This window comes from Solanum stenotomum, chromosome 3 (genome assembly GCF_019186545.1).
Source record: "Solanum stenotomum isolate F172 chromosome 3, ASM1918654v1, whole genome shotgun sequence".
Classification (NCBI taxonomy): Eukaryota; Viridiplantae; Streptophyta; class Magnoliopsida; order Solanales; family Solanaceae; genus Solanum; species Solanum stenotomum.
The window spans coordinates 29,611,495-29,636,294 of record NC_064284.1 but is presented as its reverse complement, the minus strand read 5'-3'; the positions used below and the strand labels follow the sequence as shown (position 1 = coordinate 29,636,294).

Genomic DNA, 24,800 nt, shown 5'->3' with positions numbered 1-24,800 from the left:
TGAACTGGGTAATCTGATAATCTGATAATGAAACTATGTGCCAAGAGTGGGTGAGAATCATTGACTGTTCAAACGGTTTTTGTGCAAAACTAGAACTTGCCCGGTTAGTCCTGCTAAGACAATTCAATCTAGAGGATAAGAAGTGATCATAGGCCATTGTTCTGAAAAATCCACAAATTGCTTAGAAGGATTCAACCAAATGAAATAATTGTTCCCTTTGATCCAACTTTGAGCCTAAAAATAAACCATTTCTTTCTAAAAACCCCGAACTCATTTTCCCATAATCTACTATGTTGGCCCCGGTCCCTCCTTGGACATGTGCACTTTGACTTAGGCCAAAAGCCTAAGTTGAGGGTGGCTAATGTAAAAAGTAACTTCAATCTTGGCCCTGACCCGACATCGGGTATTGTGCACCTCAACTAACGGAGAATCCATAAGTTGAGGGTGGCTATGAAAGAGGAAACTGAAAGAAAAATGGGCATGAAAAGAGTGGAAAAATAAAATAATAAAACAAAAAAAAAGAAAGAAGGAGGATAAAAACGTGAGGAAAGGATGTGACCTGTTAAAAGCGAAAGGAACCATAAAATAAAAGGAAAATGAGCTACAAAGTCTAAAGTCACATCCGTGGTTGAAGAAAATCAAGGGAAAGAAGGTAAAGCAATAATATGACAAAAATAGGGCAAAAAGAGGTTAAAAGCCCAGTGTAATGACAAGGAGGGCAGAAAGTCACTAAGCAGTACCCAAATGTACCACACCTGACCCTGAACCTACGTTACAAGCCAATAAAGTCCTATAGTGATCCTAGAGTCTAGTTTGGAGAGTCTAAGCAGTGAAAATAAGGGCAAGATTATGGCAGTAAGCACTAACTGTATTTGAAATTACTTCTGAGCGTGAGTGTTGAATAAATCCTTGCACCATGAATGAAATTAATTTTTTGCGAAAAGAGGATTTCGTTTGAAGTAAGGGCACTAGTTACATCGTCGAAAAGTTGGTACCTAGGTGACAGTGAGAAGATGTCTGTTGTGTGTCAGTTGGTTGGTTTGTGTCATGATGTGATCCACATGAGTTGGCTTGTCCAGTCTAAGAGAACGAATGTGCACCCAAACAATGAGGAGGTAGAGAGCCATGTGATTGCTTGAGTTCAGAAATGCTTGCTTCTATACAAGTGTCGTTCAGAGGTGTAGTGCGTCGCTTGAGGACAAACAACGAATTTAAGTTGAGGGTATTGATATACCGTGAGTTTACGCTATTTCTAATATATTTCACTTTCAAGTTGTATGTGTCTAGGGCCTTTTTATATTGATTTTTATGTGTTTTTATCATGTTTTGCAGGAAAAGTGTTCAGGCGTGGAAGTTTAGAGACAGCTGAAGGAATTGCAGAAAAAGGGTGTCCACGTAGGTGATCTACGGACCGTAGGTCCATTCACGGTTCGTAGGTTATGACCGTAGATCAGCAGGCATGGTATTGAGGACAAATCAGGGAAATCTGACCAAGTGTGGAACCACGGTGCCCATTGACGGTCCGTAGACTGATCTACGGACCGTACTGTTGATCCGTAGAGTGATACTGCCAGGGTTCCAGTACCTTATTTTTGAAGATTCCAAGTATGGAGCTACGGAGGGGATTGACGGACCGTAGGTCGATCTACGGTCCGTCGTTTGCTACAGAGAAGCTGATTTTTGGATGCTTAAATAATTTCTAAGTCCCGAGTGACGAAAGGGACTTACTGACCGTAGATCCATCGACGGTCTGTAAGTCGGTCTCGTGAATTGAAGACGCGTACCTGAACAAAATTTTCCTTAATTTGTTTCCTTTTTTATTTAGGATTTGTTTTCTATAAATAAGACATGTAAACCTCGTTTTTGGGGGTTAGACACTATTATTCTATTTTTGCTTTGTAACTTTGGAGATTATTTTGCAACTCTAACAATTATTGATTTCCCAAGTTCGTTTTGAAGATTTGGCTTTGCAATTCAAGTAAAATTTCTAAGTTTATTATTCTCTCTATGTAAGTTCATGATTTCTTCATCTACAATTATGAATTGTGTTTTTGCCAATATGAGTAACTAAATCCACAACTAGGGTTGTGGGAACCATGATCGATTAACAAAGTATGAATAGTAAATAAGCATATCTTGACTAGTATTTTGCATGCATTGACAATTTTTTCGTTTAGAAGTCTTTTTAACGGTGGCCAATGTTAGAACTCGCCTTGTTACTATTTGCTGGACCAAGGAGGTAATTAACAAGAAAAGAATTATCAACATAGATTTAGTGTGATACTATCTAATAGGCTAGTGTCGATTGGTGCGAAGTAATAACTAAGCCAAACATCGATTATGATGTCTAATATGAGGTAAAGGTAAGGGTTAGTAAATTATACACACGTAGCCGGACCAAGTGTCGGGTGAAATTCTCTAGATGCCGGACCAAGGATTTAGAGATACCTAACTTATCACTTTGCATGTAATACACTAGAAAAGGATTGTTGTTACTAGGATTTCTGCGTTATGAGATTGTGGGGAACACGTATACCCTAGTTATTTCTCTTATCTTGATAACAACCAAAGTTGAGTTTGATTATTGATTACTTATTAAGTTCTTACTATTTGTTTCACACAAACACAACCCCCCTTTTTATTACCTGTTTCTGGAAATAATTTGACTAATTGAATATAATTGTTGGTTAAAAGTAAAGTCTAAACCATTTTCCTCGTGGGATCGATCCCAATCTACAAGTTGGGTTCTTTACTTGATAACGATCGCTTATGCTTCTATAAGGAGGTGTAATTTGAGCATATCAATCCTCTCAAAAATTTTGTCCCAGATTTCATTATAAAAGAAATAGAAATCTTACAAAAAATATGACCGAGCCGTTGTGGCGCCTACGTATCCCATTGAGGAAGGAATCATGTCAATGTAGTTTCCGCTCTCAAAGATTAACAAAAATAGGAAATTTTGTTAAGGAAATGACTGAGGCTGACATAGGCCACCTACGTATCTCATTCTTGAGATTTCAGGTCGAACGTAGTTCAAGTACAAAGAAAATATTGAAAGTTGAATAAAGGAGTGACTGAGGCCGACACAGGCCGCCTACGTATCTCATTCTTGAGAATTCATGTCAAACGTAGTTCATTACAAGAAATGTGCGATAAAATGGAAAGAAAGAGATTCAATATACATTTTCCAAAGAAAGATAACAATAACTTCATATGCAAAATTTGGCCAATACTGGGCATACTTCTTTCCAACCTTTGATGATGAATATCTTCAAATGACTCTGTTCAAAAATGTCTAGCACTTACTCTCAAGCATCCAATATGTTATCATTTGAGGAGATTTCCTCAATATTGATCATATTCTTGTTGATCATGTTTTGAATCTTGTGTTTGAGGGTTGAACAATTCTCTGTGTCGTGTCCAATAACTCCTGAATGATAAACACATCTTTGATCAGCCCTGTAAAATTTTCCCAAAGGATTGGCTGGTCTTCCTTCTATAGGATGGAGCGTACCCATTGTTTTCAACCTCTCATAAAGTTGAGTTTGAGGTTCCCTTAGTGGTGTAAATACTTTAGGAGCTTTCCTAAAGTTTGGACGAGGCAATCGATTCTGATTGACATTGTGGTGTCGATATTTCTTTTGTGGAGCCGACCGCATATGGGTAGATGTGACAACAGATACCTCTTCTACTTTTCCCTTTGACCTATCCATATCACTAATTCTGGTAGCTTTGTCATTAGCTCGCAATGCAATAAGGTTTGTGATTTTTCCAGTCTTGAAACCATCTTCCAAAGCTTCTCCCACCTTGACAATCTCAACAATTTTTTGTCCCATCATTCACAACATTCTCTCATAGTACTCAGGCTTTTGAGTCCGAATAAACATTTCAGAGATTTCACGTTCAAACATAGGAGGTTGAACTCTTGCAACCTCTTTTCTCCAACGAAGAGTGTACTCTCGATAGTTTTCTGTAGTCTTCTGTTTGATCTTCTCCAAATAGTAGCGATTAGGGGAAGATTCTACGTTATGTTCAAATCTTTCATTGAAATCCTTTGCGAGTGCATTCCAACTCGTCCATTGGTTTAATTCTTGCGATTTAAACAACTCTAGAGCTTTTCCATTTAGACTTCGACTGAAGAGGCGCATCAACAATTCCTCATTCTTGCCAAATCCCACGAGTTGATCATAATAATCTTGAAGATGTACTAGAGGATTTCCAGTTCCATTAAAAGTGACGAACTTTGACACTTTGAACCCTTCTAGAAGGTCCAAATCTAGATGAATGCATAAATTTTCGTAATTCAGCCCCACCTCTTTTGAAGAGTAATCAAGTTCTTTTATCACTTTCGCGATCTCTTCCTTCGTGGTCTGTTTAGTCTTTTCCTCTTTGGCCCTCCACTCCTTCTCCTTCTTTTCGTAGTGGTCAAGTTCGGAATATGCAGTATGGTGAAGGTGCGGTTCGGTTTGAACTGGGATATCAAAAATGACTTTTGGAGGTAAGGGTTTAGCATTAGGTGGATTTTGAGTGCCTTTTGCAGGGGTCTGGTACATGAAAGTGGATGTTTGAGGATTGTTGACATTTAAGCTTTGAAATGGAGGGAAAATTTCAGGGTTGGGATTCAAGCTTTGAACCTCAGGTGGTGTTAGGTATGAAGCGCTGGTTTGATGAAGATTTGGGATAGTTAAGTCGATGGTGGAGGGATTTTGAACAGGGTTTGAGGGTGGGTTATTCAAGACATGTTCCGAGTTTCAATTCAAAGGAGGAAAATGGAGTGAAGCCTTCCATCGCCTAGAGTGTTGATATCGACAACCGAAATTGGAAAATCTTGCTTTTTCTGGAGCTCAACCCTCAATTCAGCAATCTGTTGCATCAATTGTGCAATTAACTAATTTTGTTCAATGGTAGGGGGCTGAACTATGGCAACTTCAGTCATGCCAGTATTCTCACTATTCTAGGTCATTTTTCTTTTTCCTTTCAACAAATTTTGATTGGGGAATGAATCTTCGAGAACTTTGAATGTTCAACCAATTTCTCAACACAAATTAGTTTTGACTACCTGACAAAGAAAAATAACTCAAAAGACAAATGTGTTAGTTTGTGTAGATAATAGGTAATACAAGATATCACACACAGCTTAATAAGCACACAAGAGTCACGTCATTTGAAGATAAATTAGATATAGATGACTAAACAGATAGAAATTTGTCTATTTGATTTTGGAATTAGTACATTCAGGGACGTTGACTTGCGTTGATACAAAGTCAATTGTATAATTGTACTTCTGATTTTTGATTAAGACATAACTCTAATTTCTTTGTAAGAATTGAAAAAGATAAAATTTCTCAAAAAAGGGAACCGAGCCTTGAAAGGCTACCTATGTATCTCACGAGGGAGAATTCAGGTCCTACGTAGTTCGACTAGCTTGAATTTCTTTCAATTTGAGACAGTAAATCTTTTTTTGATATGAGAGTAATAACTGAAAAATGAAGTTCGAATTTTGTTGGGAAACTAAATACTCAAAGAGTATTTGGACACACTTTCGATAGTGACTTAATATTTGTGCTAAGGGGTTCTAAAAAATCTCAAACAAGAGTAGCTAGAATATCTCCAAATAAAGCAACATATTCACACACACAGTTATAACACATAAGCAAATATTGCACGCTCTTTATATATGACCCTTTTATGCCAAGGGTAGGCCTAACGATTTGAAAATTTTATAATGTCATTTGAAACATTTCATTGCCCCAAAATCCAAATTTGTACAAGTTTTACGAATAAAATGAATGGGGATACATAACAGGGGAAATGAAATACAAAATAATCAGTCTCGCGCAGGGGTACAATCCTAAACTATGCTTTCATGGAAGGTCATTCGTCCTTGATTTCTTGTCATCTCCGGATGTTCACACTTTTGGCTGCAATAATAACTTGATCCTTCTTTGACTCGAACAAACTATTAAGCTCCCTACCCCGAGTGACAATGATTTGTCAAATGTCGTATACATTCTTCAAATTTAAACACATACGCATGATTGTCTTTTATGGACCAAATAGACACAATGTGGACTTCTAATGGGCCCAACACGCATTGACTAAGAATGACTTTTGAAAGACCGAAAATCCAAGCGGACAACTTAGACTGGAGCTCACGACAACCATTGGACACCTGACGCACCAATAAATTACCGATCATTCCGGAAAATGATCGAGTATAAAAAGTATAGCTGCAATTACGCAAAAACCGTTCTTAATATACTACATATACAATGGAAAATGACATGAATGCAACAACAATGTAGATACAAGAAAACAGATAAAAAAAATCACAAGTACAATATACAAATAATCAACAAAATATGCAAAATACACGGTATAACATAATTAAAAAAAATGCTTCTCAATTTGAAAAAATGAATTTATAATGGTTAGAACATATATATCTCCAGTGGAGTCGCCATTCTGTTTTATTTAAAACTAACTACGATGGGTTTGAAAGAGTTGCCACCCAATTTTTAAAGAAAAATTAAGAGAACTGATGTTTTCAAAAGATTAAAAACAGAAAATCTAATGAAAGTATTAAAGGGGGTTAGGGATTCATATTAGCATTTTGGGAAGGGTTTAAAAGCACTCAAAATACGCACTAACACGCGGTTATCTGATAATTAACTGTTTGGCAAAAATATTTTAAAGAAAATGCATGCTTGATTAAATAGAGAAAATACTATGAGGATAATATTTAAGTAAAAACTTTTCAAAGCAATTTAAGTAGAAAAATAAGTATTTATTCAATCTTTAGAAAAATATAAGTGATTAATTCAAAATGGTTATCTTTTGGGGAATCGATTTAAGGAAAAAACCTTAAAATTAAATAAACAAATAATCATGCAAGAGCAATTAAATAACAAAGAAGAGAAGATGTGGGACCAAGTCTGGTTTCTGTCCACCAAGGCCAGTACTTGGGCCTAAATTCAACTTTGGGCCCTTGACCCATTTTGTACCTGTCCTACAACTAAACATAAAATAATTGACTTTCTCTTTGGGACTTAGGCCCAATTTTCACCTGTCCTAAACTAACAAAATAATAATCAAAATAAATGGGTCTTTGGCCCAATAATTACAAAAACACAAAGCTGAAATTTTTGGGGCTCCATTAGCCCATCCTCGATGTAGCATACATCGTATACAATTGATGTATATTGTTGTATCACACTGTATATCGGTATGTTTTTGGCTCCCGAGATTTGTATTTTTAATTTTCCAGCCTTTTAAATCAGCATTCGATTCTTGGAATGATGAGGTCAACTCGATGACGGGAGGTTTGTTGGGCTTCCATGGCCCAACTCAATTGCAAAGCGGTAAAGAGTCCATTGGGAACTCATACAGATCACATGCACACAAAAAAATAAATAAAAATATAAAAGAGCCAATAAACTAAATCAATATAAGCAGCATGAAATAAATAGCATTAGATTATTCAAATAAAAAAAGGAAGTTTCTATACTACTGTTGCAAACTGTAAGTCATAAAAACAAAACATTTCGCATAGGACTAAATTATAAGGAAGAAAGTCTTAATTTTTTTTTTCTTTCATGAGTGGTGCCACTCACAAAGCAAACTATATTATTATCTAGGAGTATCAAGCACAACACATGGTCTTAGGCCAAAATATAATGAAAATTCCTAAATCTTTGAGCTTATTTGAAGATTATACTAGCTATGTGATAAACAAATGGACAAAGTTGAAACTGAGCAAATCAAACATGATTGAGTCCACTTCATCCAAACATCAAGTCATGCTAGCTAAGAAAGACATAATACAACCAATGATCTACTAAAATTAACAACAAAATGTAGAACAAATTGCATTTAACTTAAAATCAACCCATTTAATAAATATGATTTTCTAAGGTTGAAACAAAATGTAAGCCACCTGAATCATGCTCAACTCAACTTACGGTAACATGTGAAATATACTACAGACATAACACCAATATGATTCACGAAGAACATGATTCACACACACACACATATATATATAAAAGGAACTACACAGATTTGAGACTAAAACTGGAAACATACATATAAGAAAAAAAAACCAACATAAGAAATCCTATTTACTACCAGAAATGTCCAGGACTTCATTACAGCACTATTAAGAAAATATAAGCAAATTGCCAACACTCTCATAAGCTAAGTAAAAATAGTGAGCAACATGTGACAACTTAGGACGGATTTAAGGCATTTTCTCCCGAAACGGGATGTAAAAAGATCTTTGAACATGCTTTAACGAACACAAACTCAAGCTTCAGTTTATGTTCAAAAACAACTAAATGTACAACGACACAACTCATTCGGTACCCTTCAAACACATAACGAAGCATGAACATTATTTTGATAAGAATAAAAACATAACAATATCATAGTGATTAACCAGTGAGCAAGATTACAAGTAGAAATACGATTTCAAGATACGCACTAGATCATGTTAGAAACAAAACTCCCACCACAAATCTTAGAGAAAATCAGATGAAGATTAAAGACAACACTTAGCTTCAAACACCTCCTATAAGCATCTCGAAGCCCACACAGAACACAACTCAAGTTTAACATCTAATGGATACTAAATGAATAAAAGAATTAGAAGTTGTCTACCTTTTGATGAGCAGCGACTGGAACTTGAGATTCCAGGAACGATTCCACCACACCAGGCTCTGACTAGCTTTAGTGAATCGAAAACGAAAAGAAAGAACTCGAAAATATATCAAATTACGAATCATTGTAGTATATTTTAACCTATTTGTATATCTTGTATCTTATGACATTCTCACTCTCTTCCCCTCTCTTTTTCAACTCTATTTTCCTTTGTTTCTTGCCAATTTTTTCCCAACCCCTAAACAAATACAGAAGAAGGCAATTATATAAACGGGATTTAGGTTCGAGAAACGAGGGAAAATGGGAGAATTAGGATGGAATTTTTGAATTCGAAATTTAAAAATCCTCATAGGAGATAAGGTTGGAGCTGAAATAGTACCAATTTCAACAGATTTTGAATGGTGTTCGTTCGATTTCTGAACAAAGGACGAAGGAGATGCAAGATTGAGACACCTAGCTTGATTCAAGTACGACTGGATAAGGGAGAGAGAGGGGAGAGGACGTGTCGAGTTGGGTTCAGGTCTGGGCTGCGATTTCGCTGGATAGCTGGACTGGGTTGCTGCGTTTCTGGGTTTCTCACGAGAAAGAAGAGATATGCAGGGGCTGGGTCGGTTTTTGGGCGTTTGTATTTTATGTTGCTGCTGATGTTCTGTATTTTTGGAAATTGAGTATAGTGGGCTGGGTATTTGAATCAAGAATGGGATGCTGAAAAGAGGAAAAAGGCCCAAAATTTGGTCTCCAAATGGGTTTAAGGTGAGGTCAAAGATGGGTTAGATCTTGGAGTTTAAGAAATAACCAAATTGAGTTAAATTAATAAATTTGGCTAAAACCTAAATAAGACGAATTAATATTAATTAATTAACGAGTTTCTTAATCTTAACGAAATAAAATAATTAACTTAATTGTAAACTAATGATTCAAAATTATAACCATAATTTAAACTAAACTAATTTAATAAAATATAGGAAATGAAAAGTAAAGTAGAGACTAGAGAGTTGCGTAATGCATAGTTGGGCGGAGAAAATAATGTCACCCATCATTCAAACGAAATAATGCGGAAAACGGAAGCAAAATTTAATAAAAGGGTAAGGCACCGGTAGTTTTGACGTGGTGTTTAATGTAATTTTACAAGAAATGTGGAGGCCATCATTAAGTGGTAACTTTTTTTTTTTTTTTTAGTCATTTTCACTTGCCCTTGTCTTCTTCTGCACGATTTTCCTTTTAATTTGGTGCATCTGCCTCGAAGCCACTTCTCTCTCCCTGTGGTGTCTTTAGGCGGACCAAACGAGGTACCCTGAAAAACCATTGGAAAAAATGGCTCTGAATTTCAATTCTCCGGCGTTTCAGTCCATTAAAACGACAAGGCGTCCGTGTTCACCACTCAGATCTCCTAGAGCTTTCATGGCTTCAACACTTCGTCCTCCTTCTGTGTGAGTTTCATTTCGTCTTTGTATTTGTCAAATTATTGGATATTTGTTCTCATCGCGATTATATTTCTGTTTCTAAATTGGATTGGTGCTAGTTGATGCTAATGCATGGCGTATCTCTGATCTTTCTATTTTTGTATAGTTATTTATATATGTTGGCCTCTGTTTCCTGATTGAATGATGATACATAATTTTTCTATCTGTATATCTATTTATCTCTTCCCCTCGGGGTCGGTTGGGTTGCATTGATTTTGATATGTTACTAGAGTAGAATTCCTCTTCTCCTTTTGCATGTTTGGATAGCACGGTAATGTGCACCAAGTGGAGAGCTGAGTAGTTGAAGCATAGGACTAACAACCTGAGATTCCAAGACGGAATCCCACTTAGAATGAGCTCATTTGCACGAATCTTTGTGGGCTATAACAGGCTTCCCGGTGGATTAGTGGGGGCTTCTAGACACCACTGCCACTAATAATTTAAAGAAAAAGAGACTGAAATCTGATGCAAATTTTATTAGTGCATCTGCGTATGTATGAGCTATTTATGTGATCTTTACATTAAACAATGGCGGATTCGGTATTTGAACTTATGAGTTAGAGTGTGAAATTCTATTACAACCTATTTGTCAACAAAGTGGGAGGAGAACTATGAGGTTTGAGACCTAGCAGAGGCAAAAAACAATAGGTGGCTTTTCCCTACTAGTGGAAAAGTCGAGGTGCATACTGTCATAAAAGAATCATTCGATTTACTAGGTTCAAAATCTATTATCTATACTGGGGGAGTTTGGTAACATACAAAATCTGAGCTTAAAGCTTTTGGGTTTGCATGAACTCTTAACTTCTGCACTACATTTGCCCCTGACTAGAAATTCCTTTACTGATTGTTTTCTATCATCTTTTATTTTCCTCTAGCGTAGTTATCATTAGGGGTCATTTTGCTTTTTCCCTGCTGAATGATTTAAATTGATAACGTACACATTGCTTAGAAGATTATCATTGTACTGATTGACTGTCAGAATTAGAACTGATTCTGCCAATGCACTCAATTAGGTTGGACAGATGTTTGTGGTGTACTTCATGTACGATAAGTTGAATTGGGTAGAGAGTCTTTTCTTCATGTACGAATGTCTGATCACATCTCCGGATCTGCTTTTGGGAAAATAACTACTTGAAAAACAATTGTAAAAGGGTGAGTGACAATGTAAGGTAGAATTGTTTTATCCAAAAATAAATAAATAAATACAATGGAGAATTGATGGCTTCATTCATTACTTTGTTCCTGACTAGCGTTTTTCTTCTGGGGACCGTCAAATAATCCGTTTGCCTTAAAGTAGACTCAGACTGTGAATTTTCTATTGTAGCTCATCTTTTCAAAAGTGCATAATAGTAATTCTAATTCTGCCTGTGCTAATTGTAGGGAAGGTGGAAATGTTAAGAAGCCATTCAGTCCTCCACGAGAGGTGCATGTTCAAGTTGCTCATTCTATGCCGCCAGAGAAGCGTGAAATCTTTGATTCCCTGCATGGTTGGGCTGAGAATAATATTTTGGTGCACCTAAAGCCTGTCGAGAAGTGTTGGCAGGCCAGTGACTTTCTTCCTGATCCTGCCTCAGAAGGATTTGAAGACCAAGTCAAGGAGCTGCGGGAGAGGTGCAAGGAAATTCCTGATGACTACTTTGTTGTATTAGTTGGAGATATGATCACCGAGGAGGCTCTTCCAACTTATCAGACAATGCTTAACACCCTAGATGGAGTTCGTGATGAAACTGGTGCCAGCCTAACTCCTTGGGCTATTTGGACGAGGGCATGGACTGCTGAGGAAAATAGGCATGGTGACCTTCTCAACAAATATTTATATCTTTCTGGAAGAGTTGATATGAGGCAAATTGAAAAGACAATTCAGTACCTCATTGGTTCAGGGATGGTGAGCTTGCTTCTCTGTATTCTGCTGTGACTGTCTATGTTGCTCGGACTCTCCAAAAATGATGCCGCATTCGTGTCAGATGCTTCAAAAATACAGTATTTTTAAAGGATCCGACAACCACGCGTCGACATTTTTGGAAAGTTTGAGCCACATAGGCTACTGTTAAGCTTTCAAATCATCTTGGAATTTTATTGGTAAAATTTATGCAGACTTCTCTTGCATAGTTATTTAATCATTTAGCTGTTATAATAGCAGATTTCTTTCAGAGTGTGTGGTATCTGTGTTGTGTCTGTCTGTCTGAATGAGCCTGCACATAGATGAGCCGCATCTCTAACAGTTCAAAAATTCTCAGATTTTGGTAAAACTAATGATATATTAGAGAATTCGTAGTGTTATGTAGAAAAGGTTCTGATAGTATATTTGGTAAGCTACCTTATGCTTTGAGCTCTCCGGTTAGAATTCAAAATTTACATGGCTTGAATCTGTTGATATTCATGAGAGTGCTTTTTTTTAATGCATTTGAATGTGGGTTCTATTTAGATACTAGTTTTAGTTCTCGTCTTACTCAAGGAGGGTATTTTAGTGTTCGTCCCCCTTTTATTATCCATTCCCCCACCTCAAAGGCTTGTTAACGCAGAGATGATTAATTTATTTTGCATTACTTACTTGTGTATTCCTAGATCTTGAAGAATAAATTTGTCTGCGTCCTGAAATCTCCTCCATTTTGCACACTAGTTTGCCTTGGTTAACCAAAGTAGTTGAGTGTTGTCTAGTTTTGTATCATCTTATTCTCTCCTATTATCTTGTTCTTCAATTTTTATTATTACCTGTTGTTTCCTTTGCTTCGGTTATTATATTATATTTGTTGCTAGTATTCTTTTCTCCATTATTTTTATCACGGCTTCTTCAATTAATCTGAGTTTCATGTTCGCTATATATTGCATTTAGAGTTTTGAGGTACATGATTAACATGTTGGCATTTTCTTTAATTAAGCAGCATGGTTTTAGCTGTTGATCAGGTAAACAGAAAACCTGAAATGGAATTGTTATATAATCATCCCTTTTTGGCTATAAGATTTTCTCACTTAAGGTGCATATCTTTTAAGTTGATCTTTTTTGATGTGTTTGATGCTTAACTTCTAGGATCCTCGCACGGAAAACAACCCGTATCTGGGTTTTATCTACACTTCCTTCCAAGAGAGGGCTACCTTCATTTCTCATGGAAATACAGCTCGGCATGCTAAGGAGCATGGGGACATGAAACTAGCACAGGTCTGTGGTATAATTGCTGCAGATGAGAAGCGCCACGAGACCGCGTATACCAAGATTGTGGAGAAGCTATTTGAAGTTGACCCAGATGGCACTGTATTGGCTGTTGCTGACATGATGAGGAAAAAAATCTCGATGCCAGCTCATTTGATGTATGATGGCCGGGATGACAACCTCTTCGAACACTTCTCTGCCGTAGCTCAACGCCTTGGTGTATACACTGCAAAAGATTATGCAGATATTCTTGAATTTCTTGTGGGAAGATGGGAAATAGAGAAATTGACTGGTCTTTCTGGCGAAGGACACAAAGCACAAGATTATGTATGTGGTCTGGCTCCGCGTATAAGAAAATTGGAGGAGAGGGCACAAGCAAGGGCCAAGCAGAAGGCTCCTGTTCCTTTCAGCTGGGTATTTGGTAAAGATATTAAACTTTGAATGATATATGTTGTAGGGTTATGTTACTTTCGGAACACCAATCGCCATAGGAATTCTAGTAAGTAATTTCAGGTTATGGTATCTATGAAGTCAGTATTTGTAAGGAACATGCTATGGAGTTATAACTACTGCACTAGAATCCTGTAGATACCTTAAATTTTGTTTTTGTTCTGCAATTGTTTTTGGGTCATATCAAGAAAAAGACAGCCTTTAGTTTTTACCTCCCCTTTTAGAACATGTAGGTTCTTTATGTTCGTTACAAGTTTGATATATGAAATGTTGAGTGGTTATGTATAAGAAGTTTAATGCCATATTTTGCTTCTTTTTTTTCCACTATCGATAAAGTGACTGTTTATTATACATCCTAATTTTCTCAAGAATGCTCTTCATTGTTTGGGGCGAGTTTGGAAAGGCAGCTTGGAACTTTGTGGAATTTGATTTCTGCTTAAATAATAAGATATTAGTGTAAAGCATTGGTAGTATACTACAAACAATGAGATATAGAGAGTAGAATGTAGAGATCATTTTATTTAAATGTCTTCAAGTATGTCTTTTAATAGTAATAAATGACAACATTATTTATAGGTTGAATATCACTCCAAAAGTCACTATGTTAAATGCCGAAATTAAATGGATACATTTTTATCCAAATTGGTTCTAAATGGACAATTCACTCATTCAATGGATTTATCATACTCCCCGTTGGATGTATATAGATAATGCGCCTCATTAAAACCTTACTAGAAAAAACATAATGGGAAAAAACCTAGTGAGGAAAAAAGAATACACATTTCATAATATGCCTGGAATGCTGCCTCGTTAAAAATCTTATTAGGAAAATCCAATTGGGACAAAACTATGGTTAATGAAAAGAGTACAATGCGCATTTCACTCCCCTTAATGAACGTTTTACTTGATATCTTGGAGGTGATGCATTCCAATCTTATATCTCAACTTCTCAATTGTTGATATTAGCAATGCCTTAGTGAATAAGTATGCAAGATTATCACTTGAACATATCTATTGAACGTCTATCTTACCATTTTGTTGAAGATCATGTGTGAATATTTTTTGGGTGAAATATGCTTTGTTATGTCTCCTTTGATGGTATCCTCTCTTCAATCGAGTTATACATATAACATTACTATTGTACATGGTGGTTGAAATATCCCTTTTCAAAGGAAAATTACACATTTTTTAATATGATGGGTCATTGAACCCAATCAAACACACTCCCGACTTATTTCATAGATAAATATTATGTCTACATGATTGGAAAAAAAGGGCTACTAGTGTTCGATTCATTAAATGTCAAGATATTGTTGTGCCTCCACATGCAAACAAATAGCCCATTTGCGATCAAGATTTATGCAGATCAAATCGACATTCTGCATCTATATAATCAATAATTTCTTACTCGAAGATTGATCATTCCAATGTTGTTGAAGCTCGTCTCTTCTTCTTAAAGAAAATCACACATCTTCTATATATTGAATCACTTTCTTTGTTTGTTTATTGGCATATGATGGTCCTAAGAGACTCCAAAGAACTCAAAATTACAAAAAACATGTCAAAAATTAAAAGGTGATGTCCTAAAATCACTAGCACAGAGTCATGGGTCCCATACAACTAAAACAAAAAAAAAGACAAATATTTCCGATTTATTCTATCAAAATATCGGACAAATTCAATCGATAAAAAAACAAAAGAACAAATATTGAATGAAATATCTCGACTTGATACTATTGAAACATTGGTCAATCATTTTCTCGATTTAACAGTAAGGACTCCACCGTATTAAAATTCTTGATTAAGTGATACAAATTCAAATATGTGGAATCAATAAAATAGATCAGTGATAAAATGTAGAAGAGAGAAAATATTAAAGTACACCATAAGATATAAATCATTCCAAGAAAAAAAGCTTTTTTTTTTATTGGAGTGTATATGTGATGGTTAGCTCAATTTGGAAGACAAGTTCTTATGATTGGAATGTTTTGATGGTAATATTGCAATAGAAAGAATTTAATATTTATCAAGAATAGATAACAATTTCAAATCTAGTTGAAATATTTATCAAGAATAGATAATAATTTCAAATCTAGTTGAAATTTTTAATGCAAGCTCAAGTAAGGATCATTAAGACAAAATTGAAGAAAATTAATTATATTAGGTAGATGACTAACATTATTCAATTGTAATGACCTGGTCGATCATTTTTGAACATTTTTATAAAATTATCATTTTACCCCTCTCGTTATTGGCCCCGTATCATTTTTGAAAGATTTTCGACATTGATTCAAATTTTAAGTTAAAAGTTGTAAGTTGTGAATTTTGAGAATTGGAAAGGCTAAAATTGTTAAAGAGTAATTTTCGGTGTCTTTTGGAGTTTTGAGTGTCGCAATAGAATTCCATTGTATCTATCAGTCCTAGAATGTGGAAATTGGTCCAAGAGATTTTTTGGTTTCAAATTCTGAGTCTTTTTAAGGATTTGAGGTCCTAATTTGGAAATTGTTGAGATTTTAGCCTTTGGGTTGACTTTGGTCAACGTTTGGGGTTTGGATACTCAGATTGAAATTCTGAGAGTTTCGTTGGATTCAGCGAAATTTTAGGCCTAGAGGAGGTTTTCGTTGAATTTTTAGAGGACCTGAGCTTCATTTAACCTTTTTTGGCGTTAATGATTAGTTTCTTGTGACTTACACGGTACTCGGATAAAGGAGATATCAGATTCGTGTTTTGATTATTCCACTATGGCGATAATATCAAATATAGTCAATTTGCATATACGGTTTGTGTGAACGGGGTTCCGAACGAATCTCAAGGGTCTAGTCGGAGACTTAGAGATTGTTGATTTTTGGTTACTGTTCTGGTGTTCCCCGTATCTGTGGAGTTGGACCGCATTCGCGAAGGGCGTTGACCCATGATCTCCATGTTCGCATGAAAGCCCTAGAATTCGCGGAGATTTGAACTATTGGCCACCGCATTTATGGAGCCCTTTAATGCTTTCCAAAAAGCAAGGTTTCAACCTCATTTCACCATTTTGATTAATGGGAACTCGGTAGTGGCAATTTCAAACTTCTTTTTCGAGATTCAATTTTTGGGTAACGATATCTACACTTCAAACTCATTTCCTCACTTATTAATGGATTATTTTGATGATTGAAATCAAGTTTTGACCTCCATTGACAGGGGTTTTGAAAAGATTAAAAGACTTCAGTAAAATGGTGATTATGTACTGACTTTAAATCCTTTTTCGAAATGGTTTTGACTAGTGAGTTACAAACGCCTTGAGTAATGTTTTCAAGTAAAATTTTTGGATTCAAACCTCATTTTCGAAATTGAATTTTTGAGTTGATTTGACCCATTGTGCAAAACATATGAATTGAGTGTTGTTATTTTGGAATCTTATTATCATTACTTGATTGAAATAGATTTTGTGGCTTTGGACACATTTTGGAAATGGAAGGCTCAAGTCTTGGATTGAATTTTGATTGAAGTTAAGGCAAGTGCTCTTCTTAACCTTGTAAAACTTGTAGAATCTTGTATTTCTCTTCATTGTATGTGTTGGGAGTAATGGGAATAAGGTGATGGGTTCAACGATTCTATTGATTGAAATTAATAAATGAATTTGGGATTAATGAAAATGTAACGTATTGATCATAATATTTTGTGAATTGAATTATAAGGTGTTGATTGATAGAATGCTTTGATGGAATTATTGTGGACTTAAGTTGTGAGTTATTCTCTCTTGCTTGTGGTGTGAAATTGCTCATTTGCATTGATTTTGTGCACTATGATGAGACATGTGATGGTTAGTGACGCCGAGGTCATTTTCGGCAGGTGCTTTTGATGCCGATGTCCTTTCCAACAAGTGTATTGATGTCGAGGTTATTTCCAACAAGTGTATTGATGTTAAGGTCATTTTTGACGAGTGTTATTGATGTTGAGGTCATTATCGGCGAGTTGAAACTATGGGCGGTTCCCATAAGTCTTGATTGCTATTATGCATGATAAATCTTGGAATTGTGTTCAATGCACTTGATTATTGTGACTTAATGATTTTGATACTTGTGATTGTTCTGCTGGACACGGATGATTGTCATACTTGATACTTGTTTGTTATTGAACTATGACTATTGGACTAGATTATGAGAACTTGTGAACTGTTAGGTTGAGCTGATTTCTATGCAGGTTGTAGTTTGAGGAGGTTCAGTGGGGATGAAAGGAGTACTCGTTTTTAGCTAGTTTTGCCTTGTTTAATAGGTTATTTGTTGAGTTCCATATTGTTTGGTACTCACTCCTTGCTTTTACACTTGTGTAGGTTTCGATTCCAGACCCGTGTGATCTTTTTCTCTTTCTTCATAGATTTCTTAGGCTTGTCAAAGGACTTACAAGGTGTTTTCTTGTCATCTCGACGAGCCTTTTCTTCCTTTATGTTCATGCTTTGTTCTTTTTGAAAAACAAAACCATTGACACTTGTAATTATCTCTCAATTCCACATTTTATATATTAGTGGCTTGTACACATGACAACCACGTTTTAGAGTTATATTAGAATGGCTAAGTTTTCCGCCTTTATGTTATTCTTGTTTTACTTCCCGCTTTAATTTCTTGTTATTGGGTTGATGTTGAATTTTCTTAGTGGAACAGACAAGTGTCATTACGTCCATTTTTAAGTCATGAAAAATGGTATCAGAGTCCCAGGTTCATAGGTCTCACGTGTGTACAAGCCAAGTCTAAGTAGAGTCTCGAGGATTGGTACACACACGTCTCTACTTATCTGTGAAAGGCATTAAAGTCTGTTAGAAATCTGGTTTTATACATTTTTTCTTATTGTGCATAACCACCTTCACTAGTGCTGATTTTCCATGGGTTATTTTGACAGATGCCGAGGACCAAAGTTTCTATTTCAAGTGGTAGAGTGGAAGCAATCCCTGAGGCAGTTGCTAAGACACTAACTAGGGGTAGAGGTAAGGCCTGAGCTAGAGGTTATGCTCGTGGAGTAGTACCGGCTAGAGTTTATGCCCATGAAGCGACACTAGCTAAAAGCTGATCTAGAGAGGTCTCTTCTGACCCAGAGCTTGAGGTTGATCAGAACCAGGTTCCTCCTGGGTATAAAGCTCTTTTTTTCAAGAGACTTTGTTGAGAATGTTGGGTGTGTTGGAGAACTTCTCTCAGGGTGGTGCGACAAGTACACCATATAGTTCTCAGACGAGAGTAGGGGCAAAAAATCCAGGTTAAAAGTAGGCTCGAATTATTCATGATCAAGTGGGTCAGCCACCTATGGTTCTTACACCCGCTGTTGGTTCACATATTGCTTTTGCGGTTATTCTAACAGTAACAATGTTATGAAAGGTTTCAAACGATGAAACCACCCCAATTTCAGGGTGGTAAGAGTGAGGATACTCATGAGTTATTCACTTTGTGCCATGAGATGCTTGAGGCAATAGGTATAGTGGATGATCGTGGTGTTCTTTTTGTTGCACTTCAACTTTGTGGACTTGTTCGATAGTGTCGAAGGCCTTATGTGAGGTCTAGACCAGTTGGATCTCCTTCGACAGAGTGGGATATGTTCTCCGGTGCTTTTCAGGACTACTTTTTTCCTTGGAGCGTGAGAGAGGAAAGTCGATTGAGGTTTGAAGGATTGACGTAGGGCAGTTTGTCTGTTATACAATACAAGACCCACTTCTGCGAGCTATCCAAGCATGCTATGGCTATTGTTCCGGATGAAGCAAAAAGAGTCCGTGATGAGTCCACAAATTAGACTCATTTAGGGGTTTATTTTGATAGAAATAGTGTCCTCGAATGCTTATTTTGTCTCAATATCTGATGAAAACTCTTAAGTTTCAGGTATTTGAAGTTTTAGTGGAAGCATGGACACTTAGGCGCACAAAGGAAAAAAAAGGCTGAAAAGACAGAATAAGCTGAAGCATGAGCATCGCCAAGAACCTTTGGCGATTCGCCAAAAGGACAAACTCCGCCCTTTGTTCTAGTATGCTAAGCCCTGAAGGAAGAAGATAAAAAAGGAGATGAAAGGAGCAGTCGAAGCTTCGTCGAATAGTTCCGGGAAGCAATACTATACCGCCCAATGGTCCAGAATGTGAAGATGTTGAAGGCAAGCATGAAACGACGATGAAACAGAAAAAGGGCGAGTCGCCGAGTCATTCGGCGGCATTGACTAACTTCGCCGAAAGATCCGCCAGCGCTATTTTCTGAAGTCTATAAATACTAAACTTTTTATTAATTTTTTTAGGAGTTCCGAACCATTATTATTATTTTTCAGAATAGAATAGTACGTTTTTACATATTTTCTCTCAAGTTTGGAGAGGGTTTTGTGGGAGACTTGAAGAGAGAAAGATTTCATCTTCCCCAAGTTGGAAATGGGTCTTCTCCATTCTTTTTCCTTTGCTTAAATCAAGGTTTAATTTCTTATACCCAATTGATTTTAGTATCATTTTAGGTGTATTTTGTTATTTCTTGATGTGTGGCTAAAAACCCCCATTCTTGGGGTGTGATTTAGTAAATATGTGTTGATATTGTTGTTGAGTCTTGCTTGCTGATTGGGTAGATGTATTTTAATGGTGATTTCACCTAGTGGTTGTGATTTAATTTAATGGGTTTGTAGTTGCAAATACAAAACCAACCATGTGTTTTCAGCTTTCCCAATAGGGAGGTCGCGAAACCAAGACCACTAGATTGATGGCCTAAGTAGTGGGTCGACATGAGGTTCAGCCCAAAAGGGTAAGCCCTAGTCCCATATCCTAACACTCAGCTTGAGAGAGTGAGTGGGGTANCCGATGTCCTTTCCAACAAGTGTATTGATGTCGAGGTTATTTCCAACAAGTGTATTGATGTTAAGGTCATTTTTGATGAGTGTTATTGATGTTAAGGTCATTATCGGCGAGTTGAAACTATGGGCGGTTCCCATAAGTCTTGATTGATATTATGCATGATAAATCTTGGAATTGTGTTCGATGCACTTGATTGTTGTGACTTGATGATTTTGATACTTGTGATTGTTCTGCTGGACACGGATGATTGTCATACTTGATACTTGTTTGTTATTGAACTATGACTATTGGACTAGATTATGAGAACTTGTGAACTATGTATTGTGAACTGTTAGGTTGAGCTGATTTCTATGCAGGTTGTAGTTTGAGGAGGTTCAGTGGGGATGAAAGGAGTACTCGTTTTTAGCTAGTTTTGCCTTGTTTAATAGGTTATTTGCTGAGTACCATATTGTTTGCTACTCACTCCTTGCTTTTACACTTGTGTAGGTTTCGATTCCAAACCCATGTGATCTTTTTCTCCTTCTTCATAGATTTCTTAGGCTTGTCAAAGGACTTACAAGGTATTTGCTTGTCATCTCGACGAGCCTTTTCTTCCTTTATGTTCATGCTTTGTTCTTTTTGAAACACAAAACCATTGAGACTTGTAATTATCTCTCAATTCCACACTTTATATATTAGTGGCTTGTACACATGACAACCACGTTTTCAGAGTTATATTAGAATGGCTTAGTTTTCCGCCTTTATGATATTCTTGTTTTACTTCCCACTTTTATTTCTTGTTATTGGGTTGATGTTGAATTTTCTTAGTGGGAATAGACAAGTGCCATCACGTCCATTTTTAAGTCAAGAAAAATGGTATCAGAGTCCCAGGTCCATAGGTCTCACATGTGTACAAGCCAAGTCTAAGTAGAGTCTCGAGGATTGGCACACACACGTCTCTACTTATCTTTGAGAGGCTTTAAAGTCTATTAGAAAACTGGTTTTATACATTCTTTCTTATTTTGCATGGTTACCTTCACTAGTGCTGATTTTCCACGGGTTATTTTGACAAGCTTCTATTTTAAGTGGTAAAGTGGAGGCAATCCCCGAGGCAGTTGCTGAGACACTAACTAGGGGCAGAGGTAGGGCCTGAGCTAGAGGTTATGCTTGTGGAGGAGTACATGCTAGAGTTTATGCCCATGAAGCGACACTAGCTAGAAGCTGAGCTAGAGAGGGCTCTTCTGATCCAGAGCTTGAGGTTGATCAGAACCAAGTTCCTCCTGGGTATGAAGCTCCTTTTTTCAGGAGACTTTGTTGAGAATGTTGGGTGTGTTGGAGAACTTCTCTCACGGTGGTGCAACAGGTACACCATATAGTTCTCAGACGAGACTAGGGGCACAAAATCCAGGTTAGAAGTAGGCTAGAATTATTCATGATCAAGTGGGTCAGCCACCTGTGGTTCTTACACCGACTGTTGGTGCACATATTGCTTCTGTGGTTATTCTAACAACAACAATGTTATGAAAGGTTTTAAAAGATGAAACCACCCCAATTTCAGGGTGGTAAGAGTGAGGATACTCATGAGTTATTCACTTTGTGCCATGAGATGCTTAAGGCAATAGGTATAGTAGATGATTGTGGTGTTCTTTTTGTTGCACTTAAGCTTTGTGGACCTGTTCGATAGTGTCGAAGGACTTATGTGAGGTCTAGACCAGTTGGATCTCTTCCGGCAGAGTGGGATGTGTTCTCCGATGCTTTTAGGACTACTTCTTTCCTTGGAGCGTGAGAGAGGAGAGTCGATTGAGGTTTGAAGGATTGACATAGGGCAGTTTGTCTGTAATAGAGTACAAGACCCACTTTTGCGAGCTATCCAAGCATGCTATGGCTATTCTTTCGAATGAAACAGAAAGAGTCCGCAGATTCTTGAGAGGTTTGACTTTCTCCGTCAAGTCTTATGTGTTCAAAGAAACCAAAGAGGGGGCTTCCTTCCAGTCCATTGTGAGTACCACTAATGAGGCGGAGTTTATGGTTGGAGAAGATTTTGGGGATCCTAAGAGGACCCGTTCTTCTGGTCATTTTTCTGGCGTCTCATCTAGAGGCAGAAGTTCACATTGAGGTGGTATCTTTTTTCGACGGCATGGGCATGTTCATGCATTCATTTCAATAGCTCAAAGTGGGCAGACATCCCGAGGATCCTATAGTTCCTACTAAGGTGGCCATAGTGGCTCTTCGGATTCACAACAAACAAACATCCATATCGGGGTCTTGATTTGGGTGTGGAGTTCCAGGCCATATGATTCGATAGTGTCCTTTACAAATTCACTCAGGATCCCAACATACTTATTTAGCTACTCCAACTAGAGATTCAGGGGCTCCGGTCGGGGGTTGAGGCAGATGTCAGTCTTGTAAAGGTGGAAGGACTTCTCGTAAGGGTGCTACAACTTAGCTGGGGAGGTCGGGGTACTACTCAGACTGGAGGTGGTTGAGAGGGACATTGTTATTCTTTACTAGGTAGGCCAAAGGTTGAGACTTCTAATGTTGTGATTATATGTATCGTCCTAGTTTGCCATTGACCTACATCTTTATTATTTGATCCAGGTCTACTTTTTCTTATATGTCTACCTATTTTGCTGCTGGTTTTGATATGATGTTTGATAGTATACCCGTGCCTATTCATTTTTCTACACTAGTGGGTGATTCCTTAGTGGTGGATCGATTGTATCGATCATATCTTGTTTCTTTGGTTGGGTATGATACTTGGGTATACTTGATCAGTCTGGGGATGGTAGACTTTGTATGGATTGGCTCTCCCCGTATTATGTTATTTAGATTGTTATGCTAAGATTGTGACCTTAGCAATGCCAAGTGTTCTGAGAGTTGAGTGGTCGGGTGCTAGGATTTCTTACCATAACAATGTTATCTTATTCAATCAAGCTCAGAGATTGGTTGATAGAGGGTGTTTGTCCTATTTAGCCTTCATTTAGGATAGTAGTGTTAGCCACATCCCATGGATTCTGTGCCCGTGGTTCGAGAGTTTTCAGATGTGTTTCCTACTAATCTTCCAGGTGTTCCTCAAGATAGGGACACTAATTTGCTATTAACTTGGAGCCGGTAAACAAGCCCATCTCTATCTCTCTTTGTCGGATGGATTTAGCAAAGTCGAAGGAATTGAATGATTAGTTGCAAGACTTGTTGAGTAAGGTGTTCATTCGCCCTAGTGTGTCTCCATGGGGTGCTTCTGTTCTATCTTTTAGGTAAAAGATGGAACCATGAGGATGTGTATTGACTACTGATAATTGAACAAAGTGACAATGAAGAACAAGTATCCTCTTCCTCGTATTGATGAATTAATTGATCACTTTCAGGGAGCATCTTTTGTTTTATAAAATTTGAGGTCCAACTATCATCAACAAAATATTAGGGCAGCGTATACCTCTAAGATAACTTTCAGGACTCGTTATGGGCACTATGAGTTTCTTGTGATGTTTTTTGATTTGACTAACCCCCCTACAACATTCATGGATTAGATGAACGAGGTGTTCCAACCGTATTTTGATTCTTTTGTGATAGTGTTAATTGATGACATCTTGGTGTACTCAAAGACTTAGGAGGACCATGATCAACACTTTAGAATTATGCTCCAGTGATTGAAGGAAGAGATGTTGTATGCCTAATTCTCAAAATGGGAGTTTTGGCTTGATTCTATTACATTTCTGGGACACATGGTGTCCAAGGAGGGTATTTGGGTGGATCTTGCCAAGATTGAGGTAGTTAGAGGTTGGACCAGGCCTATTTCAGTTAGTAAGATTTGGAGTTTTGTGGGACTTGCAGACTGCTACAAGCTATCTGTTCAGAGTTTCTCCACTATTGCATCTCTTTTAACTAGATTGACTCGACAGAGTGTGAGCTTCCAGTGGTCTGATGAGTGTGAGGAGCAATTTCGAAATCGCAGTACCCTGTTGACTTTGGTTCATATTTTTATTCTACCGTAGTAGGGTGTGGACTTTACCGTTATTGTGATGCTTCTGGAGTTAGGGTTAGGTGGAGTTCTAATGGAGAAAGGGAAGGTGATCGCCTACGCTTCTAGACAGTTAAAGACCCATGAAAAGAACTACCTTACTCATGATTTAAAGTTGGTAATTGTAGTGTTTGTGATTAAGTTATGACAACATTATCTATATGGGGTGCATTGTGAGGTTTTCACAGATCATCAAAGTCTTCAATATATTTTCAGTTAGAGGGATCTGAACTTGAGGCAATGTAGATGGCTTGAGCTACTGAAGGACTATGATATCAAAATTTTGTATCAACTAGGGAAGGT

General features: G+C 37.2%; 2 protein-coding genes across 2 annotated transcripts in view; one reads left to right on the top strand and one right to left on the bottom strand.

Annotated features, from left to right (window-relative positions):
* Positions 1–24,800, bottom strand: part of LOC125857508 (malate dehydrogenase [NADP], chloroplastic) — a 1,084,261-nt gene that overhangs the window by 833,678 nt on the left and 225,783 nt on the right. The window lies entirely within an intron of this gene.
* LOC125857511 (stearoyl-[acyl-carrier-protein] 9-desaturase, chloroplastic) lies at positions 9,820–14,039 on the top strand. Its single transcript, XM_049537115.1, has 3 exons — positions 9,820–10,088; positions 11,502–12,006; positions 13,150–14,039. Exons 1-3 carry the CDS (start codon positions 9,973–9,975, stop codon positions 13,708–13,710), a joined length of 1,182 nt encoding a protein of 393 aa, XP_049393072.1. The 5' UTR covers positions 9,820–9,972; the 3' UTR covers positions 13,711–14,039.